Genomic DNA, 21,296 nt, shown 5'->3' on the forward strand with positions numbered 1-21,296 from the left:
CTCTCGCTAGCCAATGGCTAGCCAATGGCTATCCCTCCATTCGCTGCTAGCCACCCCCTCCCTGCCCGGCAGCCCGGCGGTCGCGCGCCGCCCGCCGCCCGCGGTGGCGGGGGCGGTGGCGGGGGCGGGGGCGGCGCGTCGGTAATGGAGCGGGCGGCGGCGGCGCCCTGCGCGGCGCTGGCCGTCGTGCTGGTGCTGCTGCTGCCCCAGCTGACGGTGCCGCTGCTGACGCTGCTGGCCCTGCTGCTCCTCTGCTCGCTCTGTCTGGCCACCGGACTCGTCCTGCAGGTATGCAGGATAGGGATCAGTGGTTGGACTTCAAACCAACATAGATGCATGATTGCGGTGTATGAAAGGGGCGCATTCGTCGCTCTGCGCGTCTTTGAGGACTCGGTGGGAGGGTTCAGTTCAATTCAAAGGGGTTTAATGCTATCTTTCAGCTACATATGATCGAATTTACCCTTTGATGCACTTTTCGCGCGTTTTAGTCGTATAACCATACCAAAGGCACCATGTGATTGTCACAGGTGGTCATAGACACATGTTGACATCACACAAGTGTTCACTGTCTGTAACTGGGTAAATGATGGCGACTGTTGATTAAACATACCTACCTGCTAACAAACAGACCTCCATACTCGCTCTGCGTCAGTACTCCATCCTCAAAGGTCACTGCCCAACCGTTCCCACGTCACCCCTGCCCCTCCCCCGTCTGACGCCCCCTCCCCCTTCAGTTGCTGGGTCGGCGTCCGCTGCCCTCGGAGCGCTGGGGTCACTACCTGGACGAACTACAGATGCTGGCGCACCACGCGCTGCCTGACCAGGTACCGGCGCCGACACCAACAGCCAGTCCTCCGCCGGCCGCGCCGCCGCCCGAGCCGGCCGGGGATGCGTTCCAGGCAGAGCTGATCGGGCTGGTCGGAGATGTGGAGCGGCAGTACATCCTGAGCTGGTGAGCTGGAGAGAGGATGCTGGGTCGTTAGGGAGCTCTCGGGAGACGGTGGGGTGAGCTGTGTTAAGTGAAGGGATTTCAAGAGTTATGAGTGATCGAGATGCCGACGCTCCGAGATATTCACGATGCTCTCGGCTGCCCGTAAGGAAGAAGTCATTGGTTGACTCTGTTGTATGGATTCTGACAAGACACCCTTGTTAGCATCCATATCGGTGCGCTCTAAAGCCCCAATAAACAAATAAAGACATCCGTGGCCCGTAGGTGGAGGAATGTGATAGGGCTAGCTTTATTAAAGTTGAAATGAGTCTGACGCCGTCCCGCTCACCAGGTACACGCACATCAGCCGCGAGGTATCGTTCCCGCGCCGGGGGAAGGCGCTGCTGGACGACGCCGTGTACGAGCTGGCCGGCCGGGCGGCGGCGCTCAGCCCGCGCCGGCTGCTGATCCGTCTGACCCGGCTGGGCCACCTGCACTACCAGCAGTACCGGCGGGCGGCGACCCACTGCGGCCGGCGACCCGTGGAGTCCTCCTACCGACCGCGCCACCCGGTGAGCCGCGGTGCCGTCACTGAGGCCGCCTACCTGACGGCCGTGGCCGGGAGACTGATCCGGGACCTGGTGCCCGCCCGGCTGCGGCTGCAGGGCTCGCCGGAGCTGTGCCTGGCGCGCCTGCTGGCCGCCAGTCTGCTGCGGTCGCTGCTGGATCTGGTCAGCGATCCGGCGGTTCTACTGCGTTGGATACTGGAGGCTCTGTCCGAGCCGCCGGAGCAGCCGCCACTGCCCGCAGAGAGGGACCGAGCGCCGTCACTGACTGCCTCCGAGCCCTCTCTAACGCTCACTGCCGCGGAGCCGGTCCCCAGCTCTGTGCCGGATATAGACGCGGCGGTCTGCGGGGTCCCAGCCGCTGCACCTACAGCTGATCCTGGCACTGCCACCGCTGCTGCTGCCATCACCCGTGCGACTTCCCCGGTCTCCCCGGCACCTGTGACCACCATGATTACAGTCACCGTGGCCGACAAGGCATCCCAAACCCACGACGAATTCATCGTGTTTCCGCTGGCAAGCAAAGCACGCACAGCCAGTCCGTCTTACTCTGTAACCCGGCCAGCGGTGGTGCAGACGGCACGCTGCGGCACTCAGACGAGACGCGGTACGCCTCGCCGGCGTCGAGAGCGGCCGCCGGAGCCTGCCGCCGACGCTGCTCTGCAGGTGGCGCCCTGCGGTCCGTTCGCCAAGCTGTGGCGGCCGGCGGCGGTGCTCGGAGATCCGACCAGCCGGAGTCGGTTCCCGTTCGGCAGCGATGAGGTAGTGCTGGGGATTACAGAGCAGGAATACCGACAGAGACTGGACGCAGAGGCGGAGCGTATGTGTCGGGCCCGGGAGCGTGCTCGTCGCCGCCGCCGGCGCATGCAGCACCGACGGAGCAGCAGTGTGGGGGATGTGGTGGCGCTGGAGCCGGCGCCGCCCGGCCTGCCGCTACCCGCCGCGGATTCGGAGACAGCGCTGAGTGCGTCCCGCTCGGCGTTTGACCTGAACGCACTGGGTGTGTCTGGAGAGGATAGCACAGAGTCGCGGAGGAAGGCCAGCTTGGTCCGCGAGGGAGCCGTCCAGAGGAACCCGCTCAACAGGGCGGATGAGATCGACCCGGTTTCTACGCCTGCGCTTGCCGCCGCAGTAGCTCCGTCGGTCGGTCTGACCGTCCCCCAGACCCGACCTAACGGACAGGACCAGGTCAGTCCCGGCTCGGCGATAGACACCGACAGTCGAACTCCTGCAGACGCCCGCCCGGCCGGGAATATCTCCCGCAGTGCCAGCAGCGACAGCATCCCCAACAGGGCTCGTGCAAAGTTCCAGAGCATGCTGCAGTCGGCGGCACTGGGTATCTCCAAGAAGGCGCCGCCGCCGCCGACCAACCGGCCGCCGCCGGCGCTAGCCGTTCTACCCACACCAGCGACAGTAGCGGCGCCGGCGGCGAGTCCAGCCTCCGCCGCCCCGCAGCAGCCTTCCGGAACTTCTCTGTCGACCGAGACGGACCGACCGCCGGTGAAACCGCCTCCATCGGCGTCTAACCTGTCTACGACGGTTACCTTCACCGCGGGGCCGTCTCCAAGCGCTCCAACTACCACTCCGGCCTCAGCCGGCGGCTCGATCTCCTCCCCTCCATCAGCCGCGCCGCCGATCTCCAGCTCCCCAATGTCATCCCCCGAGTACGAGGAGGCGGAGGACTTTGCCGGTACGATCGCCAAGCTGCGCGCCGTGCTGGAGGAGCGTCGCCAGCTGAGCCGCAGCAGTCTGAGCAGCAGTACGGACACCCCCAGCTACAGCAGCTGCCCTCCGGCGCTGCCGCCGTTCGCGGAGGACGGGCCGCCCGAGCCCCCACCCCCGCCCCCGGCCCCACCGGCGTCCGCAGCCTCCACGGCGAGCGGCAGCGGCGCGGAGGCGGTGCGCTCTGTGATCGATGGAGTCCGTCAGAGACTGTTTAACCGAGACAGCAGCTCGGCCAGTTCGACCAGCTCGCCGGGGCCGCGGTCCCTGGACGGACTGCAGCGGGACTCGTCCACGTCACTCTACAGCAACAAGTCCGGTGAGTCGGCGGTATTCTGTGGAGACGCTACCGCCGGTCTTATAGGGGCATATAGCAACAATGTGGCCCATTCCAGACGCAATCAGTTTTTTTTTCGTTTGAAATTGGTGCATGCCCCTGCACTGTGTCGCTAATCATTTGATATTATGTTGTCTGTTTCTTTGATGTCACTTACAACGATCTCTACCCGCACCGCTCGTTGTCCACAGCTTGTTCTCTCATTTAACCTATTTCGCCTATTTTTCATCGTCCTTCGTCTCTCTTCAGAGCGTGAGTTGGAGCTGGCCTCTCTGACCGAGGAGATTATGGAGGCGGCTGAGCTCCCCATGGACGGGCGCATCTTCATCAACGTGGTCATCAGCGGCACGGAGACGGTGCGGGAACGGGGCGGCGGCGAGTACACACTCTATACCGTAAAGGTGAGTTAGACAGAGAGCAAGCACCGACTGCACACGAACGACCACGCTCGCACAGACTGAAACGCGTATTTTGTTCCCGTTAGCACCGATGATGCTTGGCTAATCATGGTTCGTGGATATACTGTTCTGAACACTGAATACCTATTCGAAAGGTCACTATGCAAAACGATCTTTGCAGATGACACTTCCAAGAACCCCAGTTTACACTCAAGCGAGCGATAGGATACTGCCTTGTCGCCGCCATTATCGACGTATTTCCGTATTGCTGACACTCCTGACCGTCTCTCTGTGCCGGCCGCAGTACGACGGTCTGTACCTGGCGGCCACTGACGGGGAGGACGGAGTGGACCCCTCCGAGACGTCCATGGTGCTCAAAACGAATGTGGTGCGCCGCCGCTTCAGGGAGTTCCTGAACCTGCACTCCCGACTCGAGGCCAACCCCGAGTACAAGCACCTGTTGAGAGGTGAGTCAGCCCAAGAGTACAGTCAGCTTAGCTAAGCTGCGTCTCGCGTCTGTGATGTTTTACAAACTTTTTGCTCTATTACCGAGTAATATACATACATTCGAGTGCTGTATGTTTGGAAACGGCTATCTTCTTCTTCGGCTATCTTCTTGTATGCAGAAGGACCGGGCGCACACGACACACGGCCAGGTAACTCAATCAAAAATCGTTCTGCATTCATGGTATCTCAGGTTATAACTGTTGCTGTCTTCGCTGATCGCCCGACGTTTGTCCGAACCGTAATCGATCCAACCACCTCCTTCGACAGGCATCAAGGAGCCGAACCGATGGCAGACTCTGCCGTTCAACCGTCTGGACAACGCTGCCATCGTGTCCCGGCGCACCTTCTTGGAGCGTTACCTGTGTGAGCTGTGCGCGAGGCCACAGATCTCCACCAGTGCCGAGCTCAAGGAGTTCATGGCCTACGAGACGGACGGCAGCATCGCCTTCATCAGGAAACCGGTCATGAACGTGCCCAGAATCGATCAGGTAAGGAAACTGCGAGAAAGATGAGGGGGCCACTTTGAGAGACTTGGGGATAAGGACCTTTTTTTTTTGTCGTTATGTTGGTTGCTGAAGTTACAGACATGCGGTTTCTTGTTGAGCCCTGATCTGCATGTGTTGGCTCTTGTTATATATTTCCTCTGATTTCGCATTAGTTTTTTTGCTCGTGTGCCTCACACATACGCTTGTCTAACACGCCCGGTTTAATATAATTGTCATCCCAGCGTTTCGCTGACTTCCGTCCCTTTCCGTCAGATGTTCACCAAGACCATGTCTGGGGTGCTGAAGACGATCCGCACGGCGCTGCCCAGTTTCGACAGTCACGAGTCGCAGCGGAAGAGCTCGACGGAGGAACCGCGCGCGCTTAGCGTCAGCTACAAGTACAACGTGCACGTCATGTGCGGAACGGACGAACAGGTGAGGGATTTCGGAGTGGTATTCGATGCTCAGGGAGTGCTCGGCGATTTAAGGAAGTGCTTAATGTAGGGATATTACTTCGTATTATTGTCTGTTTTTGTATTAATCTTCATTGTCCGTGGTACTTATCAGTAATTAATCTTCTCTCAGCAGATCACTGCGCTCATTTACCACCGCGCTCCCACTCCTAGTATGGAGTGTCTGTCGTTCGTGGTCGCCCCCCCCCTTACACTGCCATTATGTAGCCACTACTATAACACGCCACCCCGCTCTGTATCTGCAGATGTCGCCGGTAGAGATGCGGCTCAAGGACTTGATAGTCGACTGGGACAAGCTGTCGGCGGTGCCCCTACAGAGGCCGCCACCCCCGGCCGGGCCGGGCGGAGGGGAACACCAGGACTCGGACCTCTCTTCGGAGGACGGTGGGTGCTGGTGGGGTGGTTCGAATGGAGCGCTTGTCTTGTATAGTGAATAGACACCCCTCTATGTGTGCGGAACTGCAGAAGTCGTGAGCCCTCTTCCTTAAAAAAAAAAAATAGTTCGAATGTTTGAATGGACGGATTGACAGAGCCGGAGCCCACGCTAAGCAGGGCTTGTTGCGTGGACCCCAAACCCTACCGTCCGATCGCGCAATGCCGGGTAACGGGAGAATTTAGATGCCAAAGTTCAACGTACCCATCAGAGCCGGACACGGCCTGTCCCACTCAACTGACTTCAACTGGCTGCGGCTGCTCCCACCAACCGCAGACCATCCCCGTCAGGAGTCTCAAATATCGAGCGCCGGAGCGTCTCGAACCTGGGCTCTCACTACCGGAAGTCCGGTGCTCTACCAACTGAGCTGAGGGACAGGCTATCCGTTGAAAGATGTATCCGTATAAATGAGTGCAACCTTTCACCATCCTCCGTGCTTAATTTTAGTTTTTTTTTCTGAGCAATTCTGACCCTTCTTCCTCCGGCACAGGTTTGTCAGTCCAAGCACCATGACTGGCCTCTCATTTGCTTTCCTGGATCTGTGCGTGGTGATGGTATTCTGACCCTCCCCTTCTGTCTTTCAGAGGTGTGTCAGTATGAACACCACCTGCCTCTCTCGTCTGCCCTGCTGGACCTTTGTGTGGAGGTGCTGCGTCACAACGGACACTGGGCTGCCAGCGGACCGGCCGTCCGCACCACCAAAGTGGTGTTTGGCAGACTACTGGAACACTCACTGCAGGTGAGCCTACAGCGCAGATCGCAGAGCGTAGCTTTATATTTCAAAGTCTAACTATCAAGAAACTACAGTTCGTTTGTCACCCATTCGATCGTCCATTGTTGCTCATATTCTGCGGACATTCGCACAGTTCGTGGTACGCTGGTTCTGTCTGTATGCCATCTCCTACTGTCAGAGCCAGAGGACGTTTGACCCTTGTTCTAACGCTCCCTCTCCCTGTCGTCAGAGGGTGATGGACCAGCTGTTTGGTCCCGCCGCCTGTGTCGACTACCTGCGAATGGTGCGACAGGCCCTGTTTTCCGCTGAGGCGGAGCCGGAGCCGTCCCGACCGCCCAGCCCCGGCGACGTCCGGGCAGAGGTGGTCAATGCCATCGTGGACGCCTGTGGTAAGTTAGAGGAAACGTGAGAATAGGGGCGGCTGTAGAATGGGACTGGGAAATCAGCGGTGGATGCGTCGATGTCCGCTGTTCACAATTTAGCTTTTGCATTATCTCTTCCACTCAGGCCGAAATTGTGAAATGAAGGCCAGAATTTTGAGGCTCTGCGATTGTGTAATCGCGAGGCAGCTATAGCATGCTACAATAAGATGTTGGTTTACCGGTTTACCATATCAGGCACGGCTCCTTAAGTCGCTGACCGTTGTTGATGTGCTGCCGCAGGTCCAGCGTGTCTGGCGCTGGGTCGCGACACGGTCACCCTGGTGGTCTCCAGCCTGCTGGACTCGCTCCAGTCCGCCACTATCAATCGCGACCTGGCCTTCCAGCTGCTGGACCTCCTGCTCCTGGAGCTGGTACCCGACCTGGGCTCGACTGGCTGAGGTCAGGGGGCACTGAACTGGAGTCAGGGGTCGCGGAATGAGATTGGAAGGCACTGGGTCATGGCCTTGGGCGATTTTAAAACTGGGAAGAATCGTCATAAGATGTTTAGTCGTCGAGAGGTGCGGGTACTGGCGCCCCATGTGATGTCCTGTGTGAGGAGGATTTTTTTTTCTGTAATTGTCAGCTGTGGCAATAATCTCAACAAGCCTAGAATAATTTATTATGAACAGATAGGTGAAGACAGTTTACCTTTCGTGCTGGATTTCGAGATAGTTTTTAAGTGTTGTATGAAAAGGCAAGAAGTTCCTTCGTTCAAGAGGAGAGATGCGATGTGTTTTGAGAAGTCGGCATTCTTTTAAAATCAAAGTTGGTGTGATATTTATCAGTCTTAGTTCATCGTTTGATAGATTGTAGGCCGTTGGGCAGCCACATACTTTAGAAGAGTCGTTTGTTTTCACTTGTTTCCACCACAACATTCCCATTTACCAGTCATCGTGTACGGCCAGGCTCTCTCATGGCCGGCTGACTGTCAGCAGACAGTCACCGCGGCGGCCCGCCACGCCTCGGTCTGTCGGACATGTCGGACGGCGGTGCAATAGTCTCAGAGACCTGTCCCTGTCTGTCCAGCGGACGGCGAACGCTGTGAAAACTGCGTTGCCGTTGACTGCCCTCACCCAGTCAAGGTTTCCTTCTCCGCTCCCCAGCACGCACAATATCACCCCAGATCCCAGTCCACGGGGTTACCGTCTCCATACGCACACGCCTGCCACAGCAACACTGTAGTCGATATTGTCTCGGTGCCGATGGGAGGTCACTGCTGATTGGAATAGACAGAACATAGTGTAGCACCAGGCTCCCGGTTATAGGACCGGAGAGGCCCTCCCTCAGAGGACGACAGCGTCTCTCTGGCGGTCGGAAGTCGGGATGGGCTAGTACCCCGTGTCGGGGTGGCGTGGCTCTGCCAAATACGGGCATATTATGCTAAGTCAGCTCGCTGTGTTATAGACGGGGGCATGTGTATCGTGTGTGGTGTTGCTGCGAATCGTAGCTGCTAGCTAGTCGGGCGGAGCGGGAGCTGCTCTGGCGCCCCTTCGGAGGGCGGCTGGGCCGAGCGGGAATAGAGAAGCCTCGTTTACCCTATCCTATTTACAGTATTGAAAATATCCTGTATGTGTGTCGTACCTGATATATATTTAACCACCGAGATGTGTTATTATTATTACCTGTATGGTGCCACCCCCGACCGGGCATATGTATCCATTCCAGTATCATATCCTGAGTATTTTTATTATATGGGATAGTGCTAATATTTTGGTATGCATATATGTGGGGAAGAGCCGCTGGACGGCGGACGCGATCGCGCTGTCGTGTGGTGTTCGATGGCAGTGTGCGCCATGTTCCGTGAGCCGCTGTGCGCGCTGTCCGTAAACCACTGTGCGCAGCTGATTTGAGGACGTTGGCTGGCCTGGGCGGCGGGTAGCAATAAGACAGCCTGCCACTGACTGTGCGTCTCGCTCTGCACCGGCTCCTGTCCTGTCCTTGCTAGTGGTCGTTATATTCCGGCAGCGTGGGACACGAACTGTGACAAATGTCAACCGAGACCCCTGGACCTCTTGTAGAAACTGGGAGCTGGAGCCCAGCCTGCCGTCGTGTCGTGTCGTAGAGCGCACAGCTTTGGTACCGTTCGCCAATGTGTCCGGTGTGCGCCCTTCTGTCGGTATCTGCTCAGCTGGTGTTACTGTCGTGTCCCCTCCAAACTGGCTGTCCTGTCGTGTATCTCTGTGATCTGAGCTGAGCTGAGCTGAGTGCTGAGCTGAGCTGACCTACCTAGTACGTCCCCCCTACCTGTGCCGTCGTGACCTGACCTGACCTGGCCCGTCAGTCTCCCTTGCTCAGTGGCATCCCTCCCCACCGCTCTCCGACCGAGAGCTTCCAGTGCAATGACTCCTCGCTGTGAAACGGCCACGGACTAGCTCATGTTCTGAGGCGGCCACGCCGCGACGGCCCTGGCACTGCAACTGATTCTTATCCCTGATTGTAGCTGCTTTCTGGTAAATCTGTCATTCCGTCCTCAATCTGCTACCATTTGTAGTCTCCCTCTCCTCCCAATCCTTTCCTCTTTGCCTTCCCCTCCATTCCTCTTCTCTCCTCCCTTCTCCCATCCTTAATCCTCTCCCTCTCTCTTTCTCTCCTCCCTCTCTCGTCCTTTGCCTCTCTCTTTCTCTCCATCTCTCTTTCCTCTCCTTTCTTCCCTTCCTTTCCTATCTCGCCTTCCTCTCCGTCCTTTCACTGTCCCTCTTCCCATCTCCCATCCCTTCCTCATCTTTCTTCTCAACCTTCCCTCCCCCTGCTGGTCGTTTCCGCTCACAGTGCTCGAATAGACTGTACCGCCGTGTTGCCCGTGCTGCGCTGGTGTTGTCAAGTGACTGTTGAACTGAGCTGCCCGACCTCCGAGGTCAAGAGACCCCCTGCTGATAGTCGTTGGACGCGGCTGGATATCTGCCAAACGGCAGACAATGGCTCGATGTTATGTGGGAACAGTGTTGATGTTATATGGGGCTGTCAATGTAATACAGGGAATATACGTGAATGTGATATCGTGACATGCGTTTGGTTCCTGGAAAAGATCAAATGCCAGAATATAGGGTGAACGGTGTAATTTAACGATTTCTCTAATTAAGATTAATCATCGAGCATTCTCGGACACCTCACCTGACTGCTTCAGTGTAATATAGTCTACCCAGTTACACACACAATAACGCTACATAGAGTTGTGCGAAGATAAAATCCTTGCAATGTTTCTACGAAGAACATAAGCTCAGTCGATATGTTTATAGTAACCAATTCCGTCAACTGTCCCCAATACACACTGGGCCCAACCCTATTACATCCAGCACGTATTTAACATTTTTTCCGCAATGTTACTCTTTGTTTTATATTTAAGGCCACATTTTTGTGCTACCGTGGTGTGTTACATTGAAGTCTCCTTATTGTGCTACTGTAGTATCTTCTATTGAAGTCCCCACCCGTGCTGCTACTAAAAGTGTGCTTTTGTAGTTCCCGCCCCGTTCTGTGGTTGTAATTTTCTGTCAGTCTCGCGTGGTCTTAATTTCATGTTACTGAAGTCTCAACCGCTCGTGCTACTTTTCTGTTTGCTGTTGAGTTTTCCACCACGGTGTTTCTGTGCTGTTTGTTGTCGAAGTCTCCATTGCTCATTGTTTTGTTACTTGTTGTTAGCTTTTGAAGTCTGCGGCGCTGCTGTGCTGTTCGCTGTTGAAGTATCCACTGTTCGGTGCTGCTATGCTGCTTGCTGTTGAAGTCTCCGCCGCTTGGTGCTTCTGTATTACTGCTTTTTTCGCTGTTGAAGTCTCCATGTGTTGCTGTCCTGTTTGTCGTGAAAGTCTCCACCGCTCGTTGCTACTGTGCTGTTTGCTGTTGAAGTCTCCACGTGCTACTGTGCTGTCTGCTGTTGATGTCTTCCTGTGGGATCCGTATGGTATTTTGTTGCGTGCTGTTGAAGTCTCCACTGCCCGGCATTACTGTCCTGTTTACTGTTGAAATCTCCGCCGCTCGATGCTACTGTACTGTTTTCTGTTGAATTCTCCAAGTGTAACTTTATGTACTGCTTGCTGTTGAGGTCCCCACCGCTCGGTGTTGTTTTGCTGTCTGGAGTTAAAGTCTCCACGTGTTGATGTGCTGTTTGCTGTTGTCCACTGCTCGGTGTTACTGTACCTACTGTTTGCTGTTGAGTTATTTACGGTGTTCCTGTGTTCATTGTTGTCTGCTGTCGAAGTCTCCACCGCGTAATCATACTGTGTTGTTTGTTGTTTGAAGTCTCCACCGCTCAGTGTTACGGTGTTTCTGTTCTGTTTGCTGTTGAAGTCTCCGTCTCTCGGTGTTATTGTGATGTTTGCCGTTGAAGTCTCCACGAGGTATTGTGATGTTTGCTATAGAAGTCTAGCATGCGGTGTTACCGTGTTTTCTACTGTTGGTGTTTACGGTGCTACTATGCTGTTTCCTGTTGAAGTCTCCATCGCTTGGTGCTACTATGTTGTTAGCTGTTGAAGTCTTCGCGGTTTAAGTGCTGTTTGCTATTGAAGTCTCCACCTCTCGGTGCTACTGTGCTGTTCGCTGTTGCAGTCTCCGCCGCTCAGTGCTTCTGCATGTTGTTTGGTGTTTACATTTCTATAGCTTGGTGCTACGGTGATGTTCGTTGTTGAAGTCTTCTCCGCTGTGAACTACTGTACAATCTGTTGTTGAAGTCTCCACCGCTGGGTGCTACTGTGCTGTTTGCTATTGCAGTCTCCACTGTTCGGCGTTTCTGCGCTGTACGCTGTCAAAGACTACCGCTCGGTGTTAGTGTGTTGTTTGCTGTTGAATTCTCCACCGCTCGTTGCTGTTATGTTGCGAAGCAGTTGCGACTTGAGTCTCCATTGCAGCCCGCGGTGTTATGACAGTGTATGCTGTTGCAATCCCCAAGCCGTGGCAGTTTTATGTGCCGTGTTGGTTTCTGATTTTTTTTTCATAGCTACGGCGATATGGTTGCGTGCTCTGGAACGACCGTAGTCGCTGTCACGCGGTGACGGGTCACTGGACGTGACTGTAATCACTGTCGAGCGATGACCGGTCACTGCTGAGAGCAATGAACTCGCCCCTGGCGCGGCAGATGACTCCGGTCGTGACCGCCTCCCGCCGGTGTCGTTCCCCTAACTGCAGTCTCAGGTCGGCGGGCCGCGCCGGAGCAGTTTCTACTTTCTCGCCGGTTTCCTGTCGGCCGGTGTCGCGTGCAGTGCGCCGGCGCGTCCCGAGCCGTCCCGGCGGCGCAGCGGAGCGTGTCGTGACTGGAGACATCTCGACGGGCGGGACGAGGGCAGAGACGGCCCCGTTCCGGCCCGCTGGCCACACGAGTCGCCGACACAGCCGCCAATAATGGGGTGAAGGAGATCGATCGAAACCCGAATAATCAGACCAGCCGCGGGGATCGGAACAAAGAATATGGAACATCGCTGTGGGGATGACTGCGAATTGGTCATCGTCCTTTGTTGGAGATGACTGAGCAAAGTTATACCGCTCGGCACGTGTCAGACGCAGAGCGATGTCGTAACGCATTTAGGAAGCATAATTCGTGACATCTATCCTGCCACACTCCACGATAGTCCCCGACTCCTTCAGCCGACCACACCCTCCGAGGCGGTGTTCCGACCTCTTCTTCCGGCGAATGTCTGTGAGTGTGACACTTCCCAGCCGGTGCCAGGAACCCTCTCGACGTGTGCCTGCTCCGGGCAGAGGAGGGGCGCGCGGGGTGTCTCCTCTCTCTACCTCTCTCCGCCCAGGGCGGCCGACCCGGCTGGCCCCGATGTGCGCCTCCGTCGCCGCAGCCTCCGTCGCCGTGTGGCTCGGTTTCCCTGCTCCGTAGACTGCTCTGACACACTTTGTCAGCTCAGTGTTGGTGTGATGCTCGAGCTCGACGGTCGCTCGATTGGCGGCGTCTGATAGACGACAGATAGTCAACATGTGGCACCCGATATGGCTGGTGACGCTCCTCTGCGCAGGTAAGATCAAATTACCTACGGCTGGACTGTGGTCTGCCGCCGATGTTAGCAATAATCTCATTCGAATTAGCGAGAAGTGAAGAAGTGTCTCTCCCCCTCCTTACAGGGCGAGTGCAGTCAGAACAACTTCATGTTGCGATTTGCCAAAAGTGCATTTATATTTGTGCATTGATCTGAAGTGAAACCGGTAACCGCCATGATCTATCGGAGAAGGATTTCGTTCACCTTACGGTATTGGTCAGCTTGGCACATACCGCCAGTAGTTAGTCATTCTTTGCCTTCTGTAGCATATCATTTGCTCCCAGTCATTTCCCTTCGCCGTGCGCCAGGTGCCGTCAACGGTAAGCAATGGCCGGGGAAGCTGCGGTTCCCCTGGCAGAAGGACCGCGACAGCTCGCGCTACCAGGTGCCGTGCGTCAGCAATGGCAAGTTCTACCGAGACCCGAACCGGGACCCTGAGCTAATGCACACCAGCGACAGCTGCGCCCAGTACTATCTCTGCATCGGTGAGTGTTTATAACTAACTTAGGTGTTATGACACTTCAGTTGTAATGGAGCGGGTGCCCGGATGGTTTCGGGCAGCATCTCGAGGTTCTACCTCTGCATCGGTGAGCAATTACAATTCTGCTGCCGTCCTGGGCTTGGGTTTCAGTGGATATATACGACAGAGGGCTGGGGTAGTCACTCAAAGCATGCTATAGCGGTAGTTGGTGCGATATGGGCCGGGTCAGGGATGAGAGCACTGTATGGCTGAAGGCATGAAAAGTATCCCACCAGTCAGGATGGTGTTGCTGATTTGTGGCTTAAAGTTGTGTTTATTCATACCCGACTACCCGTCCTTTCTTCTTCCTTTTTCAGATGAAGAAGTGTACGAGTTTAAATGTTCCCGAGATCTAATGTTCGACATAGACCGTCAGATCTGTGACTTCAAGGCCAAAGTGCGCAACTGCGGAGCAAATGTCCGTAAGTACCGGTAGGGTTACGGGTTCGGGTGGGTTTCGTCTGTGGCTAACTTCGGAGAGTCTCAGTGGTTAGAGAGGCTGTGGTCTCGCACCGTTTCTCTTTGATAGCGGTGAAGATTACCACGCGATGCTAATAAAGCATTTATCACAGCCATGAGAGGTGGTCGTGACTCTCTCCTTAGGGCTCTTGATCTCTCTTTCTTCCTCTCCCTCCTTCCCTCTCGATCTCTTCTCTTTCTCTCTTCAGTTTTATTCACCAGACTTACAATTTTCTCTATAATCGCGGTTAGATATCAAATGTAGCACCACACAGACACATTGCGATATTGCAATTACTACATGCATAACACCTATGACACACTCGTGCTTCTGTAACGAAAACCGACATTAACATGTCGCTCATTGTTTCCACAGAGATGACCACTCCGAAGCCGATTTTGAACACGATCGAGCCCATCTGTCCTCAAAACCACCACGCCTGCGGCACGGGCGACTGTATTCCTGCCGAGCTCTTCTGCGATGGGCAAAATGACTGTCCGGACAATAGCGATGAAGGTATGCTCCTCAAAGTTCAATAGCGATCACCGAATCACCACATATTTACTTCTCTGCACTCGAATGATCGTGGCACAATAGCTTTTCGAACGAACTCCAGTGTGTTGTTTTACATTTGAAAAATTTAACATGCATGCATTTGGAGACTGTTTTTATGTTCTCCTTGTACTGATACTTGTAAATGTCTTGTGTGACTGACTGTGGTCTGATTAATATACACCGCTTAGTCGATTTGTGGTCTATTGTTCCAACTGAACTCTCCTGAACCATGAACCACTGAACCATGTGACCTCGTCCCCGCAGGCTGGTGTGACCCGGAGCACGACCCGAACGCCGCTCCCAAGTGTAAGTACCAGAACTGCACTCTGCCCAGCTGCTGGTGCTCTACCGACGGCACCCTGATCCCCGGAAACCTGGAGCCCAGCCAGGTCAGTGGAGCGTCATTTGGAGCTCGCTCAGATCAGTAGAGCGTCACTTGAGTGTCACTTAACTCTTGAGTCGAGCTAGGTCAGTGGGGTGTCGCTTAGAATCGGGTCAGGTTATTAGAATGTCGTTTGGAACAAGCATTGGTGCGTAGGCAGCTGTTTTTAGAGTCTAGTTATTTGAGCGGAACTAAGCCATTGGAAACCGGGATCTGCCAGCGGGTCGTTATATGGAACCGACGCGGTTATGGTTGGGCTAATTTACAAACAATGCACATGCAAACAACTAACAAGCCAAATGGAGGTCAAGTTTAATGCAAAGAGGTATAATACCACGGTATAGGTTAAGTGAAACTCGGGAAGTAGAAAACGTGGCCACGTTATATGTTAATGCTGGTTGAAGTAGCGGGAAGCTGATGGAACTTTAAAGTACGTTATCGCATTTATCTTTTTTATCACTTTGTATTTCTGTAATAATATCAGAAAGCTAAATAGGCACTCATGATTCCCTACGCTTTCAGACTCGCGTAACGCACTTAAGTGAGGCAATAAGTCACTCACGCCTATCGTTTCAGGTCCCGCAAATGGTCGTCGTCACTTTCGACGACGCCGTCAACTCTCAGAACATCGACATCTACAGGAAGCTGTTTGATAAGGAGAAGCGTAAGAACCCGAACGGCTGCCCATACCACGCCACCTACTTCGTCTCCCACGAGTTCACCAACTACCGGGACGTGCAGGAGCTGTGGAACCTCGGACACGAGATCGCCGTGCACAGCATCACGTGAGTCTGGGACTCTGGATCGCAACAAAGCAGCAGCTCTGACAGTCAGTCCGTGTCAAAGAGGGTGTTGGATGTCAAGCCCTTGGCAGATTTCGTTCACCCTGCGACGCATGGATAACTCAATGAAAGAACGTATGATTGAATGCATGCATGTATGCATGCATGCATGCATGAATGAATGAATGAATGAATGAATGAATGAATGAATGAATGAATGAATGAATGAAGGCGTGAATGAATAAGCGAATGAATGAATTAAATGAATTGTAACTCTTCGCGAATGTTAGACATAATTTCCTTGAATGGCATAAACAGCGATAAGGTCCTACTAAATCAAAGGTAATCCGATGGGTCTCGTGATTGGCATGATTACCGATCCTGTATTATTTTCACAGTCACCGTAAGCCGGAGGACTGGTGGACCAACAACGCCACCATCGAGGACTGGTTCGATGAGATGGTCGGCCAGGCCAACATCATCAACCGCTACGCCGGAATCTCCATGGAGGACATGTGGGGTCAGTCCGTCTTTTCCCGAAGTCATTTTCCTAAACTTCTTAAACGACCAGAGTTGTCTTCCTAAGCGACTAGCCTTATTGTTTTAATCAGTCTGTGATAAAACGTTGTTTCAAAGGAGTGCTTGCCAATTTGCCGAACGAAGTCTTTTATGTCCCATGCATGCAGTCCCATGCAACAAGCAGTAAGTAACCAGCATCCCAAGCACCTCGCCCCAAAGCCGTCATTTTGTGACACTCTTCATCCCCTCTCCCCCTCAGGTATGCGCGTGCCGTTCCTGCGTGTCGGCTGGAACCGCCAGTTTGTGATGATGCAGGAGTTCGGCTTCGTGTACGACTCGTCTGTGACGGCTCCGTACTCCGATATCCCCTTCTGGCCGTACACCCTCGACTACCGGATCCCGCACAAGTGTGTCGGAGAGGGAGTCAAGTGCCCGTCGCGGTCCTTCCCAGGCATCTGGGAGATGGTGATGAACCAGCTCAAAGTGCACGTGAGTAGATTCAAGATTGATCCGACAGTTAAGGTACAACTAAGGGATCGTATATTTTGCCAAATTGTCAGGGAACTCAGATTTGTTTTTCAATAGAAAAACACAATTCTAAAGAATAGTGTTTTAACTATTGACAACAAACCTTCGGTTATGTATCAATTAGGTGCAACTGCTTAGTTTCATACGAATCAAAATGTTAAAGATTATGTTAGCTTCTCATAATGGTACTATTATTTTATTTGGTAGTTAGCACTTTTCTCAAGCTTGTGTTTTACTTAACATGCTATCGTACTCTCTACCTAATAAGGCAATTTATCTCAAATTTAGGACAGTCTTATCGAGACCGAGAAACTGACTTCCGACTAAGTGAGGCTAGCTGAGAACATTACCTCAGAACCACTGGCCACGATTTTCAGGAATACACGTGTGCGATGGTAGACAACTGTCCGCAAGTGGAGGACGAGGAGGAACAGTTCCAGGTGTTCATGAGCAACTTCAAGCGCCACTACACGACGAACCGGGCACCGTTCGGACTCTACTTCCACACCGGATGGTTCCAGAAAAAGTCCAACCTCAAGGCCTTCTCCGTGAGTATCACTCGAACGGTGGTTTGTCCTCTTGTTTTTCATGAAAAGTACGGCAGAATACACTGCCTTACATCAAGTTGACGTAAATGCTGCCATCATGACACTAATTGATTTTTAACGACGTCGTTTAAACCTATAAAGGGCGATTAGTCTTAAATTTATGTCTCAATTAAACCGGAATGCTGCGTTGCATCGTTATTCGGCACTGGCCATTGCGATGCTTGACAACAGCTCCTGCATGCACGCTTTGGTGAAAGTTTGTCCAGCACTGTTCGTGAAATGTGTGCAGTTTTGACAACTGTCCGGTGTTCAGTGTCCACGCCCTTTGCCGATCGGTTGTGCTGTTGGCTGGCTGCGACCCAACTGTTGAGTTCTGAATTCTGACGCTCCCGTCCCGCATACAGCGTTTCCTGGACGCCATCGGTCAGATGCAGGATGTCTGGGTGCTCAACAACCGTGAGGTGATCCAGTGGATGAAGAACCCCAAACCGCTGGGACAGATCAACCAGATGGAGGAGTGGAAGTGCGGCAAACAGGTCAGATATTCCATTGTTTGTACCAGAGGAGAGTCAGTCACAGCAAAATTGAGCTGTGACTCTCGGCTTGCATGGTTTTCGCGTTTCAGAAATTGGGTAATGGCTATTTGTGTGAGCACATACTGAATATGGAAAGCGATATCTTTTTTTTTTGCTGTAACTGTTGGATGCATTTCGTTTTTATTTGACCCACTCGTGCTTCACTTGAAAGCATTAATTTATATTCATATCCTTTTTCGACATGCGTATGAATTTTGAGCATTTACCTGTTTTTCGTCATAGCACGCTTATATTATGTGCATCGTTTGTAACAGAGAACATTTTCCTTAAATCTTCCCAATTTAATGGTGAATTTATCTTTTTTTTCAGATTCCGCTGGAGGACAAGGCGTGTAACATTCCCAACACGTGCCACGTTCGGAGCCGCGTGCTCCGGACGGACCGTTACCTGTACACGTGCTTCGAGTGTCCCATCCACTACCCGTGGCTGAGGGATGAGTTCGGAGTGGACCTGTGAGCGCTGGTCGGCACGAGAAATGCTATAACGATACTCCAGTATCACCAACCTGTTACGACCCAATAATGGTGATGCTATGAAATGAGGAAACCCACCGCTAAGGCAAGCGAACTAAGTATTGTCAGTGATCTAGAACTATGGAGTAAGATTAATGATACATACGCAGTTTATAAGGATGACGGAGGGACACATCAGATAATTGATACATCGTACCGTCTACCGAAAGCTCATGCTAATTTTTAATCATCAGCAATTTGCTCTTGCGTGAGTCAGTGACTGGTGACTCCGAAAAAGAGCACTGGGGGCAATCTCGAGTGACGTTTTTTCGGCGATTTGAGGTCGATTTACCTTTAAGCTCGTTTTGGGATGTTATGCGAGTCGTACGGGCGTGAATGTAGCCTGCTACGGCGTTGAAATGCGAGTGAGGAATTGCGCAGTATTTTATTGCACCAACCCTAAGTTATTGGTGTTGATTGTTTTATATACTCAACACGCACATGCATCTGCTTAGTGCTGCCTTTGTTGTTACGGTGTTGTTACGCTGATGTTGCGAGTTGTTATGGCATATTTATGAAGTTATCGGGAACGTGGACACTGGTTGCGACTATCAATAAAGGCTTCAAAAGCGTCATGTGGGTACTTGAGTTTTATTTGCTTGGATAAAAAATGGTAGTTGCATGTCATAAGCCATCGTGTAATCGTTAAATCTAAATTGTTCGGAACATGGCGGGTGCTTGCAAAGTTTGAGTGAGTTGTAAGCACAGAACCTTGAAATATCATTCATTAGGTAGGTAATAATTGAATACTGAATTGGGAAATTACGTCAGGGACCACTGACCACCCATTAGGTTATTTCAATCGTTGAATGTATCAAGCAGTTTTCGACAATGATCTTTGATAGGCACCTAAGAGCGATGAATACATCCGAGATGTGCTGTGCTTCGATATATTAAAAGCTTTGCCTGAAAATGAATAAAAACACAGAACAACTTTGACGGTTTTTGCCCTTCGGAGGCCAAGCTGATGGCCTTAGGTCAGATCAGAGGGCACCTTAGCGAAAGACCTTTAAATGGGTTTTCAAAAATTTTTCTGCGACGTCCTAGCCCTAATATTTCGTGAGCTAGGCAATAGGCAATAGGCATGAACCAATTTGTCGAATGGTTTCAGAATGGGAAAAATGTGATCTTTGATGATCTTTGGGTACCTGACCGTAGACTTGAAATTAGAAATAACCTATAGACTGGTTCATCTTTTAACGCTCTTTCAAACACTGCAGATCACCTGCTGCAAAGTGTTTGTTTGTTTGTTTTGTTGGGTTAGGCCCTTTCGGTCGACAAGACCATTGCAGAGCCGGAAGGATGATAGGATTTAGGGGGAGACATTGGTCTGGGCAGGCACCCTAGTGAGTCGCCGGGGCTGAGCCCGTCCAGAGGACAGGCCACCCAGCCCCAAGGCACTCACTGCACCCGGCTACGGGGTGCGCTCCCTCAGGAGCAGCGGTGCCGCTCCAAGGGAGCAGCCCGCATGAGATAAAGTTGCCTGTCCAGCCCGGAGGGGGGTTGCGGCGTGGAGGAGAAGGATTTCAGTATCCTGAGGATAGAAGCATGGAAAGGTGATGCTGCAAAGTGACATATGAGCCGAACTAGAAGAGCGTAAAAAGGTCCCCACCCCACCTAGAAGTATTACGATTTACGATCGGTTGGCCGCCCTGGCGCGGATGGATGACGCAAAAAGATGTAATGTTATCAGATTTCGATTTTAGTCGCTATAACCAGAATACTCACACCTGACCGTCCAGCAGCCCTCGATCGTTAAAAGCATTTGTGTAATCCATCTGTTGTGTCACAGTTGTTTCGGGCGTAGCCTTGTGGGTGTAAAACCAACTACTGCAACACAGATGGCGCTGATGCCCTCAGCGAGGTGGGCTCAGAAGCCTGGGCGCCTTCGAAAGTGGTCACAGTTCTCACAGCGAAAATGCCGGTCATCAGTGAGGTTGACCCAGCCCTTCATGCTGATTACAGACGATATCGTATTATGCAAATTCTGATGGGAAGAAAAATCGCCCTGCCATGCAAATGCTCAATGCTCGGATCGTATGGCTACAGGCTCAACATCAAGCACGTTAACCCTGTTCATGGCACACCTGATAGCGGCTTGAACTTGCCCCTGGCGTCCGCTGCACATTCCTTAATTTTAACATTAGATATTTAAATAATAAAAGTTCAGGTAATTATGCTCCATTATTGTCTTATTTATGCGTACGAATAATCCCAGATTAGGCCTTTTGTGTCGGTGCCAATTAGTCCGCCTGCAGCATTGCTGAGCGTCGAACGTTTATGTCCGAGGTCAGGTCAATGTTAGGGCTTCCTACTGCGTTGATTTATTTCTGGATATTTGTAGGGACGTTTAATCTATATTGGTCACTACCAACATTCAATACCTACAGATTAAACGTCCCTGCGATTCAACAGATCTTTACCCGCACCGACTGTTCGATTGATAGGCATACAACATAGTACACTACATACAAGCATCTTTGGAGCCGTGCTCCCTTTCTGAAAGATTTGCGTTAGAGCACTCGCCCGTTTTTGTATTTTCACAGCCGCTAACTTATAGTGGGAAGGGATCGATCCGATCATTCCTTTTGGTGCCCATGAAAATGTTTCATAAGCACTTAAATTAATATATAATCAAGTGTTCAAATGGGTGCTATATTCGAAATCAGCCTCAAAACTCACACTAAAATTTGTTAAATCAAAAGAGTCGACCGAGGTCATCTGAGGTCGTCAACAGTCTTGACTTAACCTTTACGTGACCTTGACACCCACCATAATCGATGGGGCAAACGTCATTTCGCATCGCACGTTTCTAGCTACAAAACAACATGGTAATATGTGGATAACATCCCTGACTTGTATACATACACCGAATCGCTATTCTAGCCTGATATGGTCTCGAAAAACAGACCACAGGT

General features: G+C 52.5%; 2 protein-coding genes across 2 annotated transcripts; both read left to right on the forward strand.

Annotated features, from left to right (window-relative positions):
• Positions 1 to 206: 206 nt before the first annotated feature.
• On the forward strand, positions 207 to 10,006 carry LOC122368730. Its single transcript, XM_043342943.1, has 11 exons — positions 207 to 288; positions 735 to 952; positions 1,281 to 3,535; positions 3,803 to 3,954; positions 4,256 to 4,418; positions 4,726 to 4,946; positions 5,217 to 5,378; positions 5,662 to 5,800; positions 6,434 to 6,588; positions 6,812 to 6,971; positions 7,245 to 10,006. The coding sequence occupies exons 2-11, from the start codon at positions 795 to 797 to the stop codon at positions 7,400 to 7,402; spliced, it is 3,723 nt and encodes a 1,240-aa protein (XP_043198878.1). The 5' UTR covers positions 207 to 288; positions 735 to 794; the 3' UTR covers positions 7,403 to 10,006.
• Positions 10,007 to 12,124: 2,118 nt separating this feature from the next.
• LOC122368732 (chitin deacetylase 1-like) lies at positions 12,125 to 18,957 on the forward strand. Its single transcript, XM_043342946.1, has 11 exons — positions 12,125 to 12,955; positions 13,285 to 13,461; positions 13,814 to 13,918; positions 14,332 to 14,472; positions 14,776 to 14,900; positions 15,470 to 15,678; positions 16,074 to 16,195; positions 16,454 to 16,683; positions 17,100 to 17,270; positions 17,675 to 17,806; positions 18,176 to 18,957. The coding sequence occupies exons 1-11, from the start codon at positions 12,916 to 12,918 to the stop codon at positions 18,320 to 18,322; spliced, it is 1,599 nt and encodes a 532-aa protein (XP_043198881.1). The 5' UTR covers positions 12,125 to 12,915; the 3' UTR covers positions 18,323 to 18,957.
• Positions 18,958 to 21,296: the final 2,339 nt, after the last annotated feature.

This window comes from Amphibalanus amphitrite, unplaced genomic scaffold (assembly GCF_019059575.1).
Source record: "Amphibalanus amphitrite isolate SeventyFive unplaced genomic scaffold, NRLGWU_Aamphi_draft 000971F_arrow, whole genome shotgun sequence".
Classification (NCBI taxonomy): domain Eukaryota; kingdom Metazoa; phylum Arthropoda; class Thecostraca; order Balanomorpha; family Balanidae; genus Amphibalanus; species Amphibalanus amphitrite.

Excerpts from the sequence above, each read along its gene's own strand:
- LOC122368730 (XM_043342943.1), top strand. The coding sequence starts at position 795 with ATGCTGGCGCACCACGCGCTGCCTGACCAGGTACCGGCGCCGACACCA. Across the intron at positions 3,955-4,255 it reads ACACACTCTATACCGTAAAG|TACGACGGTCTGTACCTGGC; the intron begins GTGAGTTAGACA and ends TGCCGGCCGCAG. Across the intron at positions 6,972-7,244 it reads TGCCATCGTGGACGCCTGTG|GTCCAGCGTGTCTGGCGCTG; the intron begins GTAAGTTAGAGG and ends GTGCTGCCGCAG.
- LOC122368732 (XM_043342946.1), top strand. The coding sequence starts at position 12,916 with ATGTGGCACCCGATATGGCTGGTGACGCTCCTCTGCGCAG. Across the intron at positions 14,901-15,469 it reads GAAACCTGGAGCCCAGCCAG|GTCCCGCAAATGGTCGTCGT; the intron begins GTCAGTGGAGCG and ends CTATCGTTTCAG. Across the intron at positions 15,679-16,073 it reads ATCGCCGTGCACAGCATCAC|TCACCGTAAGCCGGAGGACT; the intron begins GTGAGTCTGGGA and ends TTATTTTCACAG.